Genomic DNA, 21,272 nt, shown 5'->3' with positions numbered 1-21,272 from the left:
AGTGGGGTGTGAAAAGGCCTTTATGGACGGACACATGCACACACTGTGTGTGTCTTGACCTTCACCGAACCCTTGGGGTATGATCGAACCCCGGTTAAGAACCACTGGTTTAGAAGAAAAATTGTTAACTGAGAATATTCGCGACAAAAGCACTTTTTTCCCCTAACGTCAAGATAGCCGGAGGGGAAATGAGTGGATCATGGTTAGGTCACATAAAATAGATAATAATAATAATAATAAAATAGGGATCTTTGTTAAATTGTGCCAAAAATAGGTGTTGTTCACAGTCCATTGCTTTTCAAGCTAACTCCTAGATCCTATTAAACTCTTGGAAAATCAGGATCGTGTGTGTGTATTTTAATCACATCTTACCAATCACTTTATTTGCCTTTATTCACCTTATGTTCGACTGCTAACATTTAATAGTGCATACAAAACACTGAATAATACCTTTACTAATAATGCCTGTATTATGAGTTTTAATTAAAAAAAAAAAAAAAAAAAGATCTACGATTACTGGACTTAAACTCCATCACCGTCTTTTAAACGTTGAAAGTAAACTGTATGTTTTAACATGACTCATGTTTATGAAGAGTTCATGTTTAGGTTAAAGGATCCAACACCCCAACAGCAAATAAAAAAAGTTGGCCCATGATTGGCTTCCTAAATATTTGGAATGTGTGCCAAGAGGTCCATCCCTTCATGCTTTCTCTGTTGCTGTCATGACTCGTTTTTAAAACAATTTAGACTTGCGATTTACTTATTTACCACGATTAACATGAAGCATCTGCACATCCACGCTGCTGCTGGGAATTTTGTTGTGGATAATGACTGGGATGAAAAAAAAAATTAAAAATTAATTGAACTCTCAAAATTAATCAGGGCACCAGCCAAAACATGTCTGTTGGTCATAGTCACCAGCAAGAGGAATTCATTTTGTAACTGTCTGCTGTGCTTTTTCTCCATTAGAAAGGACAGCATCTTGAGCTGTTCATTCAGTCCTACTTCAACTCTTGTGAGTCACCCAAACCCAAACCCAGCCGCCCTGAGCTCACCATCCTGAGCCCCACCTCAGAAAACGATAAGAAGGTTCGCAATGTTTTCTTTCATAAACCAAGCAATTCACATAGAGTCAAAATGCTTTGAGAGAGGATCTCAGTATTTGAAGAAATACTTTACATAAATATACATGTCACGTATATTGGTCAAATAAATTGGAAAATGTAATTAATTTAGCAGAAAAGAATAAGCCGGATAGGCCTAAATGGAAAAGGATGACACGCTTTGGCGGGACAAGCTGAAAGGAAAAGGAGGACGCGGGACACACATCAAACGAGATCCCTGCTTGTTTCTCCAAAACCATTGCTTTTCAGGAAACAAAAAAACTCTTGTTGAGCCAATCCCAGCTATCATCGGGCAGGAGGCGGGGTACACCCTGAACTGGTTGCCAGCCAATCGCGGGGCACATACAAACAAACAACCATTCACACCTACGGGGAATTTAAGTGTATTCAATTAACTTACCATGCATGTTTTTTTGGGGATGTGGGAGGAAAACGGAGTGCCCAGAGAAAACCCACGCAGGCACGGGGAGAACATGCAAACTCCACACAGGCTGGGCCGGGGATTGAACCCCGGTCCTCAGAACTGTGACGCAGACGCTCTAACCAGTCGTCCAACGTGCCGCCAGACATTAACATTGCAATCATAAAAGAGAGAAATTTTCAACACTTTGTTGGTCAATAATGTGTAAAAAAATATATAATAATAATAAAATAACACACACATGGGGACTGACCATTTGTATAGATTTGTGAAAAAATATACAATTTACAAAATTAAGACATTGGCGATTTCGGCCGGATGCCATTGATAGGCAGTTCAGCATTATAGTGTGAGGAAATTTTTACTGAACGTTTCCATTCTATTTGCTGAAGCTCCAATAAATCACCATATAAATCCCTTTTTATTTTCTTTAGCTCTTCAACGACCTCTTCAAAAACAATGCAAACAGGTCTGAAATGGCAGAAAAGAGGCACAACCAGAACTACTTCATGGAAATCCTCACTGTGGAGGGGGTGTACGACTATTTAATGTATGTAGGTAAGTATATGTATCCCCAGAATCCACATGTAATATTTAATCAAAATAACAAATATAACACTGTGTAAAATCATAACTTCTTTAATCCATGATAGTTCAGCAGCTTTAGCAAATGACTACTTGTGCTTCCCTGTTATTTGGCAGGCCGAGTCGTCTTCCACATTCCTGACTGGTTGCACCACTTGTTGATGGGTGGAAGGATCCTGTTCAAGAACACACTGGAGGCTTATACTGATTACTACCTTCAACACAAACTGAACCATGTGGTGGAAGAGCACCGCCTGGTCTCCCTCATCACCCTGCTGAGAGGTGCGCTGCAGTGACATCTCATACTGTCCATCAACAAAATAGTTTGAGCTTATTTCACATTTTAAATAAATACCAGTATGTAACCAAACAGTAAACAATATTCTAGTTTAATGAGATGGGCCGGTATATAGATCTGAAACCTTAGCAGAGAAAAGCTTCAAATTCTCTGCAGATATTGTCAGTTGTGACCAAAAACACAATTTGGTTCCTTTGAACTGCACAGGATCACCACAATGTATTTCAAATTTTAATACATAAGTGGATGAAAACTAAATTTAGCTCACCTTTAGTGGGTAAGTTTTCATCAACACTTCTTCAATTCTAATATTTGGTGTCTGTGATCAAAAGATAAAATGTCAACAACCTCTAAATTAATACCGATGTTCTGCACACACAAGAAAATGGAAATGTTAAGGGAAAATATTAGGGGAGTGTTTTAAAAAATGTAATACTTTATAAAGTGAAAAGAAAAATACATTGAGAAATACATCCTATATTAGCGCAGGGGTCACAAACATAGTACCCGCAGGCACCACGTTGCCCCCAAGACCACATTAGTAGTAGAAATAGCTCAGTTAGTCACTATTAGTGGCTTGTACAAATGGGACATTGTGATTTCTTACAAATGTTGTCCAAGTTACCATTTGAAAATGTAAACATTTGCAGAGAATTATAGAAATATAAAGTGTTAATTTTTGTTTCTTACCTTATTCAATCATAGTTTATAATTATTTTAGGCAATCATTAACATGATCAGTGTCTTCTCATCGATGAATATAATTGATTTTAAATATTAACATATAATTAAAGGTCTTTTGAGCAAATGTGTTATTTCAGAAGTGTTTATCAAAGTGCTTTTGCGTTAATCAGTACACAAGAAGTACCTCTCAGTTTCAAAAAGGGTTGTGACCCTGGATATGGTGTGTAAACATTTAAAAAAAAAAAAGGGAAAAACATACTGGAAAAATGTCTGGTTGCTTCCCTAGATGCTGTTTTCTGTGAGAGCAGTCCACCTCGCTCAGCTCAAGATAAGCAGAGGAGAGCAAAAAGGACGTTTGCAGAGATGATGAGATACATTCCTGGTAATTTCCTGTCAGCGTTTTCCCCTCACTAGACACAAAGATGTTTAAAAGGCTGGCTGCCAATTCAAAAGCCGTTTATCTGCAGACATTCTGGGGAAATGTATCGGTGAAGAGGCCAAGTATGAAGGCATATGTCTCCTCTTTGATGGGCTGCAGCAGCCAGTTGTCAACAAGCAGGTAACAACACTCGCCCACACCATCGCATGCTTGCCTCACGTCCTCTTCCTCCGCCTACTCCACTCTTGAATAGCCTCTCCTGTTAAGGTGAAATATGGACTTCACTTAGCTGTCGGAAATACTGTGTGCTATTACATGGATGTGAATATGTTTGCGTAAAATGGAATGTCTGCATTTAATAGAGCGAACCATAATAATCAGAATTTAGTGCAAGCTCCAATGTCAAACACAAAAATATGCTCACAACAAAACAAAACGTGGAATTCAAAACGTCATCACACATGACCTAACTTGAGCTGTCAACACATGCACACTGTCAGACTTCCGCTAAGTGAGCATCTCAAGCAGGGGGTGTGCAAAATATGGCCTGCAGCCAACATATGGGCCGCTCTCTTCTTTAATCTGCCCTGCCGAGAATTGAGAATTATCAAGTCATATAATATTTCTTGCATTAATTATGCAGGTTTTTTAAATTATTAAATTGGTTTATGAAATGTATTTATTCAGTTTTGTCCAAATTAATTAATCACATTAATTGGTTAATTTATTTCTTGTAAATAATAATTTTAATTAGTAAAATAAACACTTTTCATATACATTTAACATTTGTATTTATTGTATTAAATAATTGGTTGCATTATTTATTGTAAATGGTAAAATACAAAATAGTAAGATAAAACATTTACAATTTAACAGTTTTTATGTATTTTATTCATTGGTTAATTCATTATAATAAATAGGATGAAAACATGAGTGATTATTTTATTATAAAAATATATTTTAAAATATATTTTACTTACACATTATAACTATCTACGAATGACCTGGCAAATCTGTACATTTTAAACATCAAATGTGACCTTTGAGTACAAAAATGTGTCCACCTCTGATCTAAACGACAAACTTGTGATGCCACCATTGAAAGGTGCCAGTGATGTTGAACAGTGATGTGTGTAATGATTACTATAGAGCAGGAAATAGAACTTATAGAGAGATGTAATCTTATTACAGTATACATAACACTTATTAATTACAGGAACACAGGATACCACTACGGGACAATATCACTCTATAAAGACCTTTCTGTTACCTCTCCATTAAGTGTCAGGCGTCTTCAAAGGGTGAGGTGTTTTACTTAATTTCATTATACAGCGGTTAACTTATGTTTGAACTTTTTGGGGGAAATTCCCAAAAGAATTGTGTTCAACATTGGAAAATCCACTGTAATTCTTTGCATGATTTACACTATGATAAATAATTTGTGCTTTTGTGGATGGATTTCAAATGTAGAACATCTGGAACATATTATGCAGAACAAAGCAAAAAAAAAATGATTTACAGTGGATACGGAAATTATTCAGACTGCCTTAAAATTTTCACTCTTGCAAGCAGTCTCCCTGTCCCTGCAGCTGAAAAACACCCCCACATCATGATGCTGCCACCACCATGCTTCACTGTTGGGACTGTGCCTGTTTTTCTCCACACATACAGCTTAGAATTAAAGCCATAAAGTTCTATCTTGGGCTCATCAGACCAGAGAATCTTATTTCTCACCATCTTGGAGTCCTTCAGGTGTTTTTTTTAGCAAACTCAATGCGGACTTTCATGTGTCTTGCACTGAGGAGAGGTTTCCATCGCGCTACTCTACCATAAAGCCCCGACTGGTGGAGGGCTGCAGTGATGCTTGACTTTCTAGAACTTTCTCCCATCTCCCGACTGCATCTCCGGAGCTCAGCCACAGTGATCTTTGGGTTCTTCTTTATATCTCTCATCCAGGATCTTCTCCCCCGATTGCTCACTTTGGCCGGACGGCCAGCTCTTCTGGTCGTCCCAAACGTCTTCCATTTAAGGATTATGGAGGCCACTGTACTCTTAGGAACCTTAAGTGCAGGACACATTTTGTTGCCTTGCCACAATTCTGTCTCTGAGCTCCTCAGGTAGTTCCTTCGACCTCATGATTCTCATTTGCTCTGACATGCACTGTGAGCTGTAAAGTCTTATAACGACAGGTGTGTGGCTTTCCTAATCAAGTCCAATCAGTATAATCAAACAAAGCTGGACTCCAATGAAGGTGTAGAACCATCTCAAGGATGATCAGAAGAAGTTAAACCCGAGTTATATATATCAGTGTCACAGCAAAGGATCTGAATACTTTGACTACTTATGGATGTGTGATAGTTAAATTTTTCTTTTTTAATAAATCTGCAAAATATTTCAACAATTAAATTTTTTTCTGTTAGTATGGGGTCCTGTGTGTACATTAAAGAGGAAAAAACGAACTTAAATGATTTTAGCAAAGGGCTGCAATATAATAAAGAGTAAAACATTTAAGGGGGTCTGAATACTTTCCATACCCACTGTATATAGCTCATTTCCTACACAAGGTAACTGAATGTGTTTTACATGAGGATGTAAGGATTTCAAAATAAAGACAAAGAAAATAAAACAGCTTAAAACATTTAAAAACAAAGAGAAAAAAATAATATAGAAATATATAGATAAACATAAAATATACAGCGCAAGAAAGATTGTTTAAAAGTGGAAATTGTCTAAAAATAATCATAGTCACTGATGGTGTAGTGGTACATTCGCCTGACTTTGGTGCAGGCAGCGTGGGTTCAGTTCCCACTCCGTGACAGTGGGAATGTGAGCTGAATGGTTGTCTGTCTCTGTATGTGCCCTGCAACTGACTGGCGACCAGTGTGCGACCAGGGTGTAGTCTAGTCTGCCTTTCGTCCGAAGCAAGCTGTGATGGGATAAGCGGTGTAGAGAATAGATAGATGGATGGATTGTTGTGGGTTAATTGGAGAAAATTTTGGTTCATCCAGTTATTTATTTTAGACTGACGCAACACGTCGATTGAACTGTGGTCATATGGAGACGTCAAGGTCAACAGCCTCACTGTTTATCATATTTTGTTGTTTTTGCCATTCCAGCTGACCTATGTTCTTCTGGATATTGCTATTCAAGAACTTTTCCCCGAGCTGAACAAGGTAAACACATGCTAGTTATTTGTGTGTTTTCAATAAACAGTGCTTAACATATTTATTACACCAGCACCACCCTAATAATTTCTTAGGATGTCAAATTATAGTTATACACTTACACCCTAAAAAAAAAAAAAAAAAAAAAAAAACGATAACATATTTTAGTGGTTGAATGTCAATTTATTCCTGGCTTCTCAGGGAATCCCAGTGAGCTTGGTTCAATTTTTGGGTTTATAAAGGGGAATTCACTTATATACAAGTATGTATGTATATATTTATATACATATGTGTGTGTGTGTGTGTGTATATATATATATATATAAAATCGTATAGAATCTGGTGAGGTGCTTAAAAGTTTTGCAAACTAATTTTCAAATTGGTTGAAACTTGGAAGAGGTGTATAAACCCTAAATATACAAAATGGTAATTCTTTTCTTTGTTGATCGTATCATATCCTCTCAGCAGGTGCAGAAAGAGTCTTCAATCAGTGCTCCTTGGATGTGAATCGGTACAACTGACAAAAACTAACAATTTCAATGCACGTTTAATGCACTTTTATGTCTACGGAGACATTTGTTGGTCTTTTCTTCTGCTGTAACATGTACTTTAATATATAAAATAAAATAACAGCATTGCACCGGCAATACAGAAATGTTGAATGATTATTCTTCACTGTAAAAGTAAACCGATACATGAGAAAATGAAAGAATGCAGCCGCTATAAAATACTGTCAACCAATCGAAGAAATCATCCACCAAACCTGGAATTAAAATTCTTATTAAACTGTCAAAATATTTCAATAATATTCTTACTTTTTATTGTTGGTATATTTCATTTGTGTTATGTTATGATGACTCTTTAGAAATTTAGTTACCTTTTGGAGAGGACGAAATTGGATTGTTACAATTCATTGCAATAAGTCATTTTTTTACAAGAACAAACTAAATGTTTGTTTGTAAACACCCTGAAGCAGTTCTGAGCAAAAATAATTGCAAAATTAAATGCTTTTCTTTTAACTAAGACAGTATTAGATTAGGTAAATACTGGATATTTGAACATGATTAAGTCAGAGTACTGGATACATTGCTATACTGACTCTTAAACAAACCCAAGTAAAATAGAACTTGTACATTACATCTGACATGGCAGTGTTTTTATCGACATAATATACTACATGTAAATAAAGATCATACACCAAGTCATCATAGTCACTGTCAAACAAAACTGTTATATTCAAAGTAAGTTAACAAAGCACAAATAAAACAGTAAAATCATGTTTGTTGGTTATCCGTAAGAAAATTAACATTGAGTCAAATATTTGCATATCTCTGCATTTGAGAACATTTAGTGCAATGCTAAAATGAAGACTATAGATCATCAACGCTATAAACCGTGTCAGTTACATTCGCAGCAAATTTTGAAGCTTGTTTGTTAATTTTTGGAAATTGTTATATGGCTTGTCAGACAATTGAAGCAATGCAATCATACCACACAGTGCAACAAATATTACAAACAAAATACATTTGGCATAAATGTATTTAGAGCAAAGTAACACTCTAAATGAACTCATGGTATAGAAATACTTTCATGACTATCTAAAGATTCGTTTGCAATGGTACACTGAAAGCATATATAAGCTACAGGACACCTGAGTAATTAATTAAGATTAATAAAGTATATTTAGATTAAATAGCTATAGCTATTCAATTACTGTATAATATATTTATAAACCAGGTCATACTATCCAAACAAATGTACACACATGCTTTTTTTTTTTGAACACTTTTTAAACGGAATAGTTCCTTTCAATTTCATCGGTGGAGCTTATGAAAAACAATACCACTACTACTGGCAGATACAGTGCATCAAAAGCAATAGATGCTCTTGTAATAGGACATGCTTTGTTTTGAGTGGGTGGATATTGTCAAGTTAAGATGTGCCATGGTGTGAGTCAAAAATGTAGCAATGATGGCAAAAGCTGTTTCGGTATGTGCAAACTAGGAGCAGGCAGGTACTTTTTCCACATTAAATGTGTAAACATTTTACTCCACAAAAAAGAGGCATTTATCAGGGGGGTTCACCTTTTAAATCCGCTGTAATTAAAATGTATTATTTCATTAAATATTTTTAGAATTATGGGACATATCTTGCTGGCTATTGAATCTCCCCTGAGAATGAACATACCTGGGTGTTTCTGATCATAGTTTCCCAATCAGCGTGTCAGAGAGAGGCTTAAACACAACAAAAGCAGGGTGAGGCTTTGGGCCAAAAACGCCGCAGAATTATTTTTCGCTAAAATGCTCCTGAACTTGATCCGTCCTTCCACAGCTGGGTAGACACGCTTCATGTTGGAGATGTATTTGGACAAAACTGAAATGTCCATATCACCTGCAAGAGGAAAAAAAAAAAAAAGATACATTTTGTATTTTATAAAAGAAATGTACATTTGCAAGGCAACCTTTGGTGTTTTTGACTCCTCCTAATAAGTGGTTTTGAATTCCCTAAAACTAAACACTTTGTGAAAGCTAATATCCTGCATAAAAATAATTTTTGTCCAGACCTGATTCATGAGTTTGTTTTTAAAAAATAATTCTGTTGAGCCACAATTAAAAACCAATTCCTGATTTTCATTGGTTGATTTCATATGTTTTTAAAATGTATTATTACCTTCGTCAGAGTTATTTATGTGACCACTGGAGAGTTTTCTTTCATTAACAGAGATTTACCAACAATTTTGTTCATGTATGTATATTTAATGCCCTAGAAACCATTTTGTACCCTTCTCCTGACTTATACCATGAACAATGAGATCCCTCTGATGCTTTGGAAGACCATGGCTACAAAAAAATGAGAGGAAAAGCCCACTAGAACATCTGTACTTTTGTTACTCAGAGCCACTTAAAGGGTGGCAGGTGTGTGCTGACTCCAATTCAATGAGTTTGAATGCGAATGGTAAACTGAACTCAGCCACTTCCCCAGTTATGAGGGTGTGGACAAACCACATTATTTCAGTTATTTATTTTTACTTCCTGTTTCTATTAACAGATTATAGGTCACATTAATGGTGGAATAAGTTTTGAAATTATTGATCTTGGTCTCATTTTTAATATCACCATGACATGGCATTTGAACAGGGATGCGTAGACTTCTTATATAGACTATGTCTTATCCTATCCAAGCTGACTTTGGGTGAGGATACACCCCTGACTAATCACCAGTCGAGCATTTTTATATGGACAATGACTTGGTGGCCATTTGCACTTCCATCAAAGGTCCTTCTTCTGGTTTTGATGGCTCGTCCTCTCACTTATCTACGTAGCTCTTAAAACTGTTTAATTTGGTTGGCAGTTGAGTCAAATCTGCTGAGGAAGGAGAAATGTGTTTGCAAATTGTCTCTTTTGAGTGTTCAAAGTCTCTGGATAGTCTTTGGAATGTGGGAATAAAACGCAGTAGGAGTAGTGGGAGAATCCAATTAAGCACGATGATGCCCTAAATGTATCACGTTTCAAGCATGTGCTTCCCCGAGTGCATCATGTTTCAACTGTTAACTTTCTTTACCGCTAACTTTTGCAATGAACTTTGCAAAAAGGCATGTATTGATATCTTCTACCAAGTACATTTAGGAGAAATCACTACTAACTTTATTGTAAACATTGCAGCAGATAAGACTTTGAGACATTGCAGAGACTGAAGCTAAACTCAGCTAAAACGTTGTCCCTCTACTCACCAGTATTATGCTTGAGCATCTCCCCCTTGAACATGGTGTAGCCGTCACCTCCGCCCACTAGGTAAGAAGGCATGACCACAGGGTACGTCTTCTCCAGGTCCAGTGGTTCGTACTTTGGCACTCTGCACTGGGTGCAGAGCACAGACAAGGATGCGACCCGCTGGTTTACTGGCTTTGAGAGGTCATACTCTACATGGATGCCTACAAAGGTAGAAAAAATTGGATGTTTGGTAAGAAAAACAGACCAAGATGTATACTCAGTACGATGCAGATCTTCCAATCTTATTTGTGTTTGTTCGGTTAGTATGTTAATTATAGAATAATTTTGAAATGATACTTCAGTTTTGATTGTGGGTTGGAAATTACAATTGTTTGGTTCTTCCTTGGCCTATACAACAACCTTCCATAAAGGTAAGTGTAAATCGCTTCTGTAATTTTTGTGCAACCTAACTGGCCAATGCTCAAAACTGTAACAAACTGCAATCAATGATTAACTTGATAATACTGAGATTGTAAAACAACGCGAGTTGATGAGAAACAAGACCTGACACTTGCAGGAATTCTCCATGCATGCCTCCATATCTGTGAACAGAGTGTTCAAAAGCCTTTTTCATGGTTGACCCCTTTATCTGGATCAAGTCCACAGTTTGTTGAAATGGTAAGACGGTGAGGATCTCCTCCATTGTTATGGTACCTGAGAGTAAAGAGTCACACAAAAACAACACAAATATAAGACAAACCTGTGTTGCGCCCGCAGACGTAATGCTTATCCACTGCACGGTACTGACTTGACTCGCCACGTTATTACTCATTATTATTTTGTTTCCATTGGGGGGTGAAACAGGTCCTTTTCTACTACCTAGTCACCGTGACGATCTGATACGATATGGGGGATGTAAACAACTGTTGGTCACTCATTCGTCAAGTAGATTCATCCTAACCTTTGAGGATACATGGCTTGAAAAGATAAAAGCACTTATGTTAGCTGACCCAGTTGTATCATACTCTGCAGTCTCCGCTTTGTTGCAGTGGTCTGTTTCCTCAGTCACGTCCTGAATAATTTGCCTCCCTACTGCGGCCAATGGCCGCATGCCAAGAAGTTCAGTACATACAGTAAATACAGACAACTCCTCGCACTGATGCTTTGGGACGAAACTCCAATCTGAGGCGAACTGTTACGGCGCAGTGGAAAAGCATCAAAAAAGTGTCCACTTAATAGTTTACCATTTTTATAGCGTTCATCAATTGCTGTAGCGAATGGCTCCGCTGTTCAATATGCATACGCCCACATGATTCCACTGCAGCTCATTAGATTCTTTTAAATTGTGGTTAACCTAACGTCACAAAAGCAAAGAACAATGTGAGAGATTGGAACTGTGCTTTTCAACTCTGATATGGGTGCTCATCTCCCTTGTCTCTGCAGCCATTTAAAACCTAAAAGCCCACAAGAGCTGACAGGCTGAAGATGCACAGACAGCAACTGAAGTTGGCGTCAAAGCTGGTGGGCCAAGCATGCCGTCTCATGGTTAACTACGCAGTTTGTTAGGCTCACAGTTTACAGAAGTTCTGACATATTACCATGGCATCGCAAATCAAGTTTCCAAGGTTGCATTCCCGAAAACGACACTCCTCAAAGGTCCCATTGAGGTAAACTAATGTCTGGCCGACATACTGTAGCGAGTACTGATCCAGCTCCTTCTTCCACTTCTCGACATCAGCAAGGATATTGGGATCTGGAGGTTAAAAAAAGTAAATGAAAACATGAAACAAGCTTTTTGCGGTGTTCATGAGATGTTTTGGTGTCACCCAGACATGACTGGGACAATTACTGCAGTCTACCTTGAGGTATGCTACTGTCCAACAGGATAGGGTTTCCAACTGCTTGGACAACATTTCCAGCCTCATCAAAGGTAACCTTCAAGTAGCCCAGGTATTTTCCAAAGGCATATGCCTGAACCACTGGCACATTTCTGCCATCATCTGACATCACCATGAATGGGTACGGACCTGCTGGCACTTCCGTAGATGGAGCGGGTCCTATAGAGCGGAACAATACAACCTTTATTACTAAGTTACTAACCCTTGTGCCGGACTGATCGATCCAAATATCGATACCGATGTTGTGATTGATATTGATAGGTATCAGTATCATGAGATCGATACTTGAGTTATGGTTTCTCTTCCACAGTATGCACTGCTGCTTTCTTTATCAGAGAGGTGTAACTTAGCTGACACGCTACCTCCAACTTAACCGCCGCTTCCGGCATTCCCTCCCTCTCTTTTTGATGTTGTGCCACCTGCCGCGTGACTCAGCGGCGCCAGGTAAACAAGCAAATAAGCGTAGCCAACGTGACCCGGCCAGCAACATGCACATAAACAGCAGCACAGAAAAACTGAGTCGAGGGATGCAGAGAGGAAGAGGAACGCCGTGTGGCTTACTTTGCAGGCCACAAATTCTTGAAAGTCAATCTGTAAAAAGCGGGTAAAATATTATGGAAACAAACAAATGTACAAATCACAGGCAGAGTTTTCGGGTATGGGCCTTTCAGTTTGGCAGTAGTGGTGAAAGCAGCATTGTTGTCATCCTCAGCAGCCAAAACAAAAAGTATCAATTATGCTTTGACCTTGATGTGTTATGGAAATGAATGGCATAAATGTCCTAATATAATACATCTTATATTTAATCAAATAATATACACTTTAGTCTTTACTGTGAAAGAGATACTGTCTACTTGCTATATTTACACTATGGTAAGTAAACAAAAACATTGATGATAAAGTATTTTCTACTTACTTGTACTGTAAACATTGCCCAAATCCTTTCCTAGTGTTTAATGAATATTCGGTAAAAAGGTGCAAATTATCATGAAAATTCATTCAGATTTAGCAATTTTTTTTCAATTTCATGATGCATCATCATCCTTAATTATGAAAAAGTATCAGTATCGTGGCGGCACGGTGGACGACTGCTTGGCACATCTGCCTCACAGTTCTGAGGACCCGGGTTCATATCCGGCCTCGCCTGTATGGAGTTTGCAAGTTCTCCCTGTGCCTGTGTGGGTTTTCTGATAGTAGGTTGATTGAAGACTCTTAAGTTGTGAATGTGTGCGCGAATGGTTGGTTGTTTATATGTGCCCTGCGATTGGCTGGCGACCAGTTCAGGGTGTACCTCGCCTCTCGCCCAGAGTCAACTGGGATAGGCTCTAGCACGCCCGCGACCCCGGTGAGGATAAGTGGTATGAAAAATGGGTGGGTGAATGGATATCGGTATCGTCATCCGCAAAACTGGCCTCATATTTACTTGGTATCGAATCAATATTAAATCTTGCAGTATCGCACACCACTACTAAATATGGATTCTCACTAAATCTATCATTTTATTACCTCCACCAAGGTGGTTATGCTTTTGCAATCATGTTTGATTAATCAAAAAACCTAAAAGAGGGGGTGCGTATTTAACAAGGCAACAGATTTTTAACATTTTCTTAAATTTCTTAATTCTTCTAAGTCTTACTGGATGGCCTTTAACAAGACAACAATGCCAATACAACAAATGACGTAAGGCTTATTCATCATAAATATATTGTTTCCCACAGAATGACATTATCAATCCATCCCTTTTCTACAATGCTTGTCCTCACAGGTGAGCTAGAGACTATCTCAGATGACTTTGGGCAACAGGCAGGGTACACTCAGGACTCAATTGCAGGGCACATATTGACAAACAACAATTTACTCATTCATTCGTGCCTATGGGCAATTCTCTGGTCTTCAATTAACATAGGAAGCATGTTTTTGAAATGCGCGAGGAAGCAAGCGTACCAACGCACTCATAGGGAGAATATGCAAATTTAACACAGGAATGGCAGAGCCGAGATTTGAACCAAGAACCTCTTTCCTGTGATTCAACCGTGCCTCCGCCTTTTGCCCAAATATTGTTCATTCTTTTTGTTCAGAATTTGGCCCTAAAAAACAATATTACCTAGTTGAGTGCTACTGTAGTGGATGTCCAATGACTATATACCATGACAATCATATTGTGCAAGAAATCAAAAAGAAGAACATACATGTAGAGCTGGTCAACATCTGGATTTGCATTCAATTAACCCATTTTAAAGGGAGACTGCAGTTTTTTGTTTTTGTTTTTTTTGCAGTAAGGCTGAAAACTGCAATCTCCCTATTTAACTGCACATTGTGGATCTGTGGTTAAAACCCATTAGCAATATAGAGTATGTACTGGATACATTCGAGCCTCTGTTGGATTTATCTAAAACCAGGACTGTAGGGGTATTGACTGAAGAAAGAAGATAAATATGTACCAGAATATAGGAATGTGTTTGTGTGTCCTCCAATGACCACATCGACTCCTCTCACTCGCTTAGCAATTATTTGATCAATGTCAAAACCAGAGTGTCCCAGGGCGATTATCTTGTTATAGCCAAGTGTGTGCAGTTTGTCAACTTCAATCTGCAGGGATGCCACCTCATCATCAAACTTTAGGTGTGGTCCTAATATGCAAACACAGGAAGGAAGGAAAGGTTCAGCAACAAGTTAGTTCAGCTAAATAAATATACAAACAGCTCTTGAGCAATGAACCAAAGAACTCCGAGCCCTGCCATGAATAGCTAAGAATCTGTGAATAATTGATAAAACCCAAAGAGGGTTATAATTGTATATTTGTTTCTTAAAATGTTTCAAATTTAGTTTGTTTGTGCCTAGAAGGTTGTGTTGCTGAAGTTCTGTTTTTTTTTTGTTTCATTATAAATACAGAGGCGGCACAGTGGATGACTGGTTAGAGTGTCAGCCTCACAGTTCTGAGGACTCGGGTTCAATCCCCGGCCCCGACTGTGTGGATGAAAACCCGCAAATATGCAGTGGTTCACTGTGCACTACTAAGTAACCGTAATGTGTCAGCAAATGGAGAGTACACACTTTGTTTTGACACATTATGGTTAACCTCATTTACACTTATTTTAACAGCTTAACACTTATATTAACAGTTTAAGTGTGTGATGCATGAAGTCATCTCGCCTTCAGAAATCTTGCCTCTCTTCTGCTTGTGTACGCATCGTATTATTTTTACGAGACAGCGGCTATCTTATTTTTACACTATCAAAGTATCAACGTTCTGAAGGTTTTGATAAATGCTAGAGGACTCAGCTTCAGCAATCCTCCTGCTCCAGTTCCTCATACCCTGTTCATACATACCAATACACACACGTGCTGTATACAATAACACATTAAAAAACAATAAATTGTATGCATAGCAGCATAAAAGGAACTGGATAGGGATGATTGGTTTCTGCTATGCTAAAACATTAATTCAAAATTTGTCAAATTATTTACAAAGGAAAAATTGCAATCTTCTTTACAGTGACATTTGTAAGACCTTTGGTGACAGATTTAAGGATTTGGTACCAGTATCATGTATTATGGATATATTTCAAAGTCAATATAAATCAGCCTGTTTCTAGGGAGCGGCCCCATCTCATGCAAGTGAGCCCGCCCTTGACCTGGTCACATACTCCTGGGCCAATGGGAAGTTGACATTTTCAGAAAGAGGCAGATAACAGTTCACTTGGTTGTTTAATTTCTTACTGTTGGCCAAGCACTCCAGAGACCCAACTATTTATATACAGGCACTTTAAAAGTCCAGCCATCTGTTTTCTGTAGCTTTTGTCCTCATTAGGGTTGCAGATGAGCTGGAGGCTATTTTAGCTGACTGGACAAAAGGGGAGGGGGGGGCATATTTTTACACTTGGCCGCCAGTTGAGAATATTTAATGGTTAGTTTGTATTCTATTTCATTATCTCCGATGAGTAAAATGATTGTATATTCAACCAATTAGAGGTTGATCATTGCTTTGGACCTGAGACACGATTGGCTCTATTGAGCAGTGTTCTGAATGAATTTCTTCGTGTGATATTTCCAGTGGAAGTACAAACGCTTCATTACTCTAATTAAATAGATTTTTCCTGAATCTGCACTTTACATGAGTATTTATTTTTCTGGCGACTTTGTGCTTTTACTCTCTTATCCTATGTGTTTTAAGGCTGTAAACCTCACCAATAACACTTTCTCACATTTCTCTCTCGTTTAAACACGCTCAAAGTTCAAACCTTTGTAAGAAAAATAAGTACATTATTGTTATTGTTGTTGTTGTACTTATTATTATTATTGTTAATATTATTGTATAACGAAACAAAGGTCAAAACCTGTTTTAAGGCCCAAACATTTGTTTAAGAAATAAAAATGTAAAAAAATTTTTTAGAAATAACAAATGTAATTTTAATGAACAACGTATGAGGTTGGAAACATAATTATTAATTGTGACTCGCGTGTATTTCACGCTTCCTCTGGCTGTCCCTCTTCGTCCTGACGCCGTGCCGCTGTAGCTCCTTTTCCAATGTCATTTTTCCGTGACAAAAACATAGGTAGTTGTTGCCGCTCTTTTTTCCTTTTGAGTGAGAAGATTCTTATAAACAGACATGCCACCTTCGATAGTTAGCACCTTCCTTTGCCTTTTGGGTGCGACCGCAGGTGGCCTTGTCGGTGCAGCATGTTTCGTCGACATTGTTGGTTATGTCTGGGAGAAAACTTGCAAACAGGAGGCACTTTAGAGTCACACTGCTAGCAATCAAACACTAATTTAAATTTAGCAAGCTGAACGCATTCTGTGACGTACAGGAGACATGGCACGGAGAAGATGGATTCAAATTGAAACGTATCCAGGTGCTCACACAGGACCTGTTGTCAGTCAAGTCTTGGTTATCCTGTCCAAAATTTGCTTGTAGCAAAGCTGTCAGGTACGAACACGATGCTAGTTAAGAAAAGAGGGATACTATTTTGTGTGCAGTTGATTTTCCTTGTGCAAAGTTTTCAGAATGGGCGTTGTATATAATAACACACACACACACACACATATATATATATATATATATTTCTTTTTTAATTTGACCTAAGTCTAGGAGTAGAATGAGTACTTCTACCAGAGTATTTTGATTTATGTGTTTTATTTTTTAGACCAGTATCTGTTTAACTCCAGTGTGTTAGTGCTGTAGCCACCTCTGGATATTCCTGACTTCCTGCTGTGGTCTTGTGTGACATGTACTGTGCATCTTCCGCTTCCTAATATGGAAGAGACTACAGTGTTAACTGAGATGAGAGAAAATCGTGGCCTTAAAACGGCAATGGATTGACTCAACTCACTGTTGAGCTAAAATACGAAATGAACGGCGATACTGTACTCGGGACGCTTTTTACCTGGCATCGACAAAAAGGGGGTCTCTACGGTGGTGTAGCCCACCACGGCCACCTTCTCCGAGCCGACGCTCAGTACCGCGTGAGGCCGGTAATAGCGGCTCAAGTTCGCGGCCAGAGTCCGGTCCGGTCTGATGTTGGAACTCACCACTGAGCAATTAACATTCTGCAGGAAAGGAACAATAAGACCCTCCACTCCGTTGTCGAACTCGTGGTTCCCGAAAGCCTGTGACGAAAAAGAAAAAATAAAGACGGAGAGAGAGAGAGAGAGGGGGGAAAACAAGTTTTTTTCCACTTGCAAGACTTTGCCCTGTCAACTTTTTAAAAGACATTTACCATCGCGTTATAGCCAAGTTTGTTCATAAAGTAAGCCGCTTCCTCGCCTTTGTAGTAGTTAAACCACACGGTGCCTTGGAACTGGTCGCCGGCGTCCAGGAGCAAGACATTCTTGTCGTCTCTGCGGATCTGCGACACTTTAGTGAAGCGTCGCGCCACCCCAGCGAAGCAGCGACCCCCGGCTGGGCACTTGGCAGAGTCCACGCTGGTCTCCTCGATGCGCGCGTGGTTGTCGTTGGTGTGCAGCAGCGTCAGGTCGAAGCTCGAAGCCCGGTGCCAGGTATCGAAAAGCAGAAAGTACAGGCAAGTCGAGAGTAGCTTCCACGAGACACTCATTTTTCGTGTGAGCGTGTTTGGTGACCACGAGAAATGACAGAGAGGAAAAAAAGGCGTGGGCTTCACTTTCAGCTGTGGGTTGGCTATTGCCAATTAGACCCTTCTTTTGAGGAGTTTTTTTCCCCGTACGTCATCACCTTCGATCTGTTTCGACCAGGGGTCACCAACATTTCAAAATGAGAGCTATTTCTTGGCTAGGCTAAGCATCTGGCTTCCAGTTTAATACACACTTGTGAAATAAAACGAAATGCTCAAATTTCCTTTTTCTAAAAATTGTTAATAATATATTCATCTGTGTGCAGGCACTGATTATGTTAATGATATCTCACAATAAATTGTGAAGAATTATTTTAACAGGGTGGGAAACATATAGTAAATATCAACATGAAACACTATATTTCTATAAACTGTTTATATTGTCAAATTATCACTTTTACAATATCCATCCATCCATTTTCTTCCCCGCTTATTCTCACTAGGGTCACAGGTATGCTGGTGCCTATCCCAGCTAACTGCGGACGGGAGGCGGGGTACACCCTGAACTGCCCTGAACTGGTTGCCACCCAATCGCAGGGCGCATATAAACAAACAACCAGTCACTCTCACATTCACACCTACGGGCAATTTAGAATCTTCAATTAACCTACCATGCATGTTTTGGGGATGTGTGTGGAAACTGGAGTACGCAGAGAAAACCCACACAGGCATAGGGAGAACCTGCAAACTCCACAAAGGCGAAGCCGGATTTGAACCCGGGTCCACAGAACTGTGAGACAGATGTGCTAACCAATCGTACACCGTGCCGCCACGTTTACAATAGTCCAAGAAAATCACAATGTCCCATCACTGGTCAGCTAATTTTAGAACAGGCCCGCCTGCTACTCAGTGTAGTCCCTGGGGGCTACCTTGTGCCTGCAGACACCATGCTGCTGCCCTCTGGTTTAGACATTCCGAGGTTACAAAATATGTCGTGTGGCACAATAAGTTATGCTCAGTTACTGCTATGGCAAATAGACTGCACTTATATAGCACTTTATCTACACTATCACAGTGCCCAAAGTCTCACATTCACCCATTCACACACACATTCTTACACGAATGGGCGACTGCCTTTCGGTCACTGGACAACCCGCTCTTACCTACTCAGCCACAGTCGCCTGTTGTACTTAGGTTTACAAAGATTTATATTTATGGCGTAGAAAGTGTTTTTCACAATTACTGTAGGAAGCAAGTGGCCAATTGGTTAGCACATCTGTCTCACAATTCAGAAGTTGTGGGTTCAGTTCTGGGTTCCAACCTTCCTCTGTGGTGTTTGCCTTTTCTCCCCGTGCCTGTGTGTACGGAATACTCGGAGACAACCCACACAGGCACTCTGGTTGTTTGTCTATATGTGTCCTGTGATTAGCACACAACCAGTTCAAGCTGTACCCTGGCTCTTGCTCAAAGTCAGCTGGGATAGGCTCCAGCACACCTGCCACCCTAGTGAGGATAACCACTGGAGAGAACGGATAATACATTTCTGTAGAATTTATTTGGTGAGAGCTGCTCCTGAACTGAAATGTCGTAGAGTTATTCAAATGAAAAAAATGTACAATTCTCGACTTGGAAAATTGAAAAAAATAAAATAAAAATGGATTCTTGTAGTACCCTACTATCATAATCCTAATTGCTAAAATGCTAACCTGCTAATAGTCGGTATCCTAACGTATAAGACGCTAGCAACCTGAGTAGCATAAGTGCCAAGACAAATCATATTTGAAATCTTTCCATGTATTCAGGTACTATTTCTAATGAGATCTGATAAAATGCTAGCATGCTAATCGTTTCTATACGGCATTCAGAAAATTGGCATCCTGAGTAATGAAAGCACCAAGGTGGCCCTGGACCCCACACACTTTTCCAGCGGGATGTGACTGCCAGATCTCCAGGGCCGAGGACTGTTCCCCCCACCTGCTCCCCACATAATTCCTCATCCCAGGACTCATCACCTCATACTCAGCAGGTTGTTCCAAGACTGCAAACCCCAAGGAATCCTCACAGACAGAGGAAACGACCGGGCCCCCTCAGGGATTCTTTTTATGACCCCTCGGGACAAAGGTCTTTGTAAGGGGGGGGGGGGGGGGGGGGGCGTGTAGCAACCCTGCATATTGTTCTTGAGTTCTGTGGTTTCCAATTGTCTGGGGGGCCATGAAGGTACTGGTGCGCGTTTAAGGGGAAGTGAGGAGACGAATGTTGGGGGAAAGGACAGTTGGCTACCACGTTCGTTAATGTTGGTTTGGCGTGACTACGGCCCACAGTAATCATTTTGTTTACATTAAAGAGTTGTTGCTATGCCACTGCTTGTTTTGATTCTTTCTGCAATGAAGTGAAACACTTGAGGCCCCGTGCCTCATAGGAGTGGACTTTCTGAGAGCAGCCCGCTGTGTGTTAGACCTAGGGGAGAACACTCTGGCTTTTCCGGGGGGGGGGGGGGGGGGGGGGGGGGGGGGTCCTATAGTGCCCTGCGATTGGCTGGGGACCGGTTCAGGGTGTACCCCGCCTCCCGCCCCGAAGATAGCTGGGATAGGCTCCAGCAGCCCGCGACCCAAGTGAGGAGAAGCAGTAAAGAAAATGGATGGATGGATTGATCATTATATCCCCTTACATGGGAAAACAACATGTGCAGGTGAAGTCACCGTAAAGCTTAAATACACTTGTTAGCTGTAAAATATAATATTGGAGGAAAAGATACAGATTTAACATAATTTTACCCTTTTTTAATATGGAAATAACGTCAGTAAAAGTCAAAGTAGAGTTTAGAAAAGTGTTTAAACACACTTGTTGTCTAGATAATTGACGGTTGTTGTTAAAGTGCGAAATGAATCAAACTGTGTTGAAATGAGTTGAGTATGAAGGTAATATTTCAGGACAAAAATCTTGATTTAATATCATTTTAACCCTTTTTTAATTGGGAAA

The 21,272-nt window shown here is 39.5% G+C and overlaps 2 protein-coding genes across 10 annotated transcripts in view; one reads left to right on the top strand and one right to left on the bottom strand.

The window, feature by feature from the left end:
* Nucleotides 1-15,113, top strand: part of snx14 (sorting nexin 14) — a 34,061-nt gene extending 18,948 nt beyond the window's left edge. For 5 of the 9 annotated variants that reach the window (XM_061696022.1, XM_061696021.1, XM_061696023.1 and 2 more), the window contains 7 exons: nt 970-1,089; nt 1,980-2,103; nt 2,248-2,412; nt 3,399-3,494; nt 3,580-3,671; nt 6,608-6,664; nt 7,121-8,392. In XM_061696022.1, the coding sequence (XP_061552006.1) occupies nt 970-1,089; nt 1,980-2,103; nt 2,248-2,412; nt 3,399-3,494; nt 3,580-3,671; nt 6,608-6,664; nt 7,121-7,162 (696 nt within the window). In that variant the 3' untranslated portion in view covers nt 7,163-8,392. Of the gene's footprint in view, nt 1-969; nt 1,090-1,979; nt 2,104-2,247; nt 2,413-3,398; nt 3,495-3,579; nt 3,672-6,607; nt 6,665-7,120; nt 8,393-11,808 lie in introns of those variants that run through there. The other 4 variants (XM_061696024.1, XM_061696030.1, XM_061696028.1 and 1 more) reach the window with 2 other exon arrangements.
* nt5e (5'-nucleotidase, ecto (CD73)) lies at nt 6,832-18,384 on the bottom strand. The gene is given in 10 exon segments (XM_061696031.1): nt 6,832-9,046; nt 10,386-10,586; nt 10,930-11,079; nt 11,610-11,637; nt 11,639-11,719; nt 11,964-12,118; nt 12,225-12,422; nt 14,705-14,893; nt 17,649-17,871; nt 17,982-18,384. Coding segments are annotated over 10 exon segments (1,737 nt in total). The 5' UTR covers nt 18,318-18,384; the 3' UTR covers nt 6,832-8,870.
* Between the last annotated feature and the right edge of the window lie 2,888 nt (nt 18,385-21,272).

This window comes from Phycodurus eques, chromosome 14, assembly GCF_024500275.1.
Source record: "Phycodurus eques isolate BA_2022a chromosome 14, UOR_Pequ_1.1, whole genome shotgun sequence".
Lineage (NCBI taxonomy): Eukaryota > Metazoa > Chordata > Actinopteri > Syngnathiformes > Syngnathidae > Phycodurus > Phycodurus eques.
This window is presented reverse-complemented; position numbering and strand designations above follow the sequence as displayed.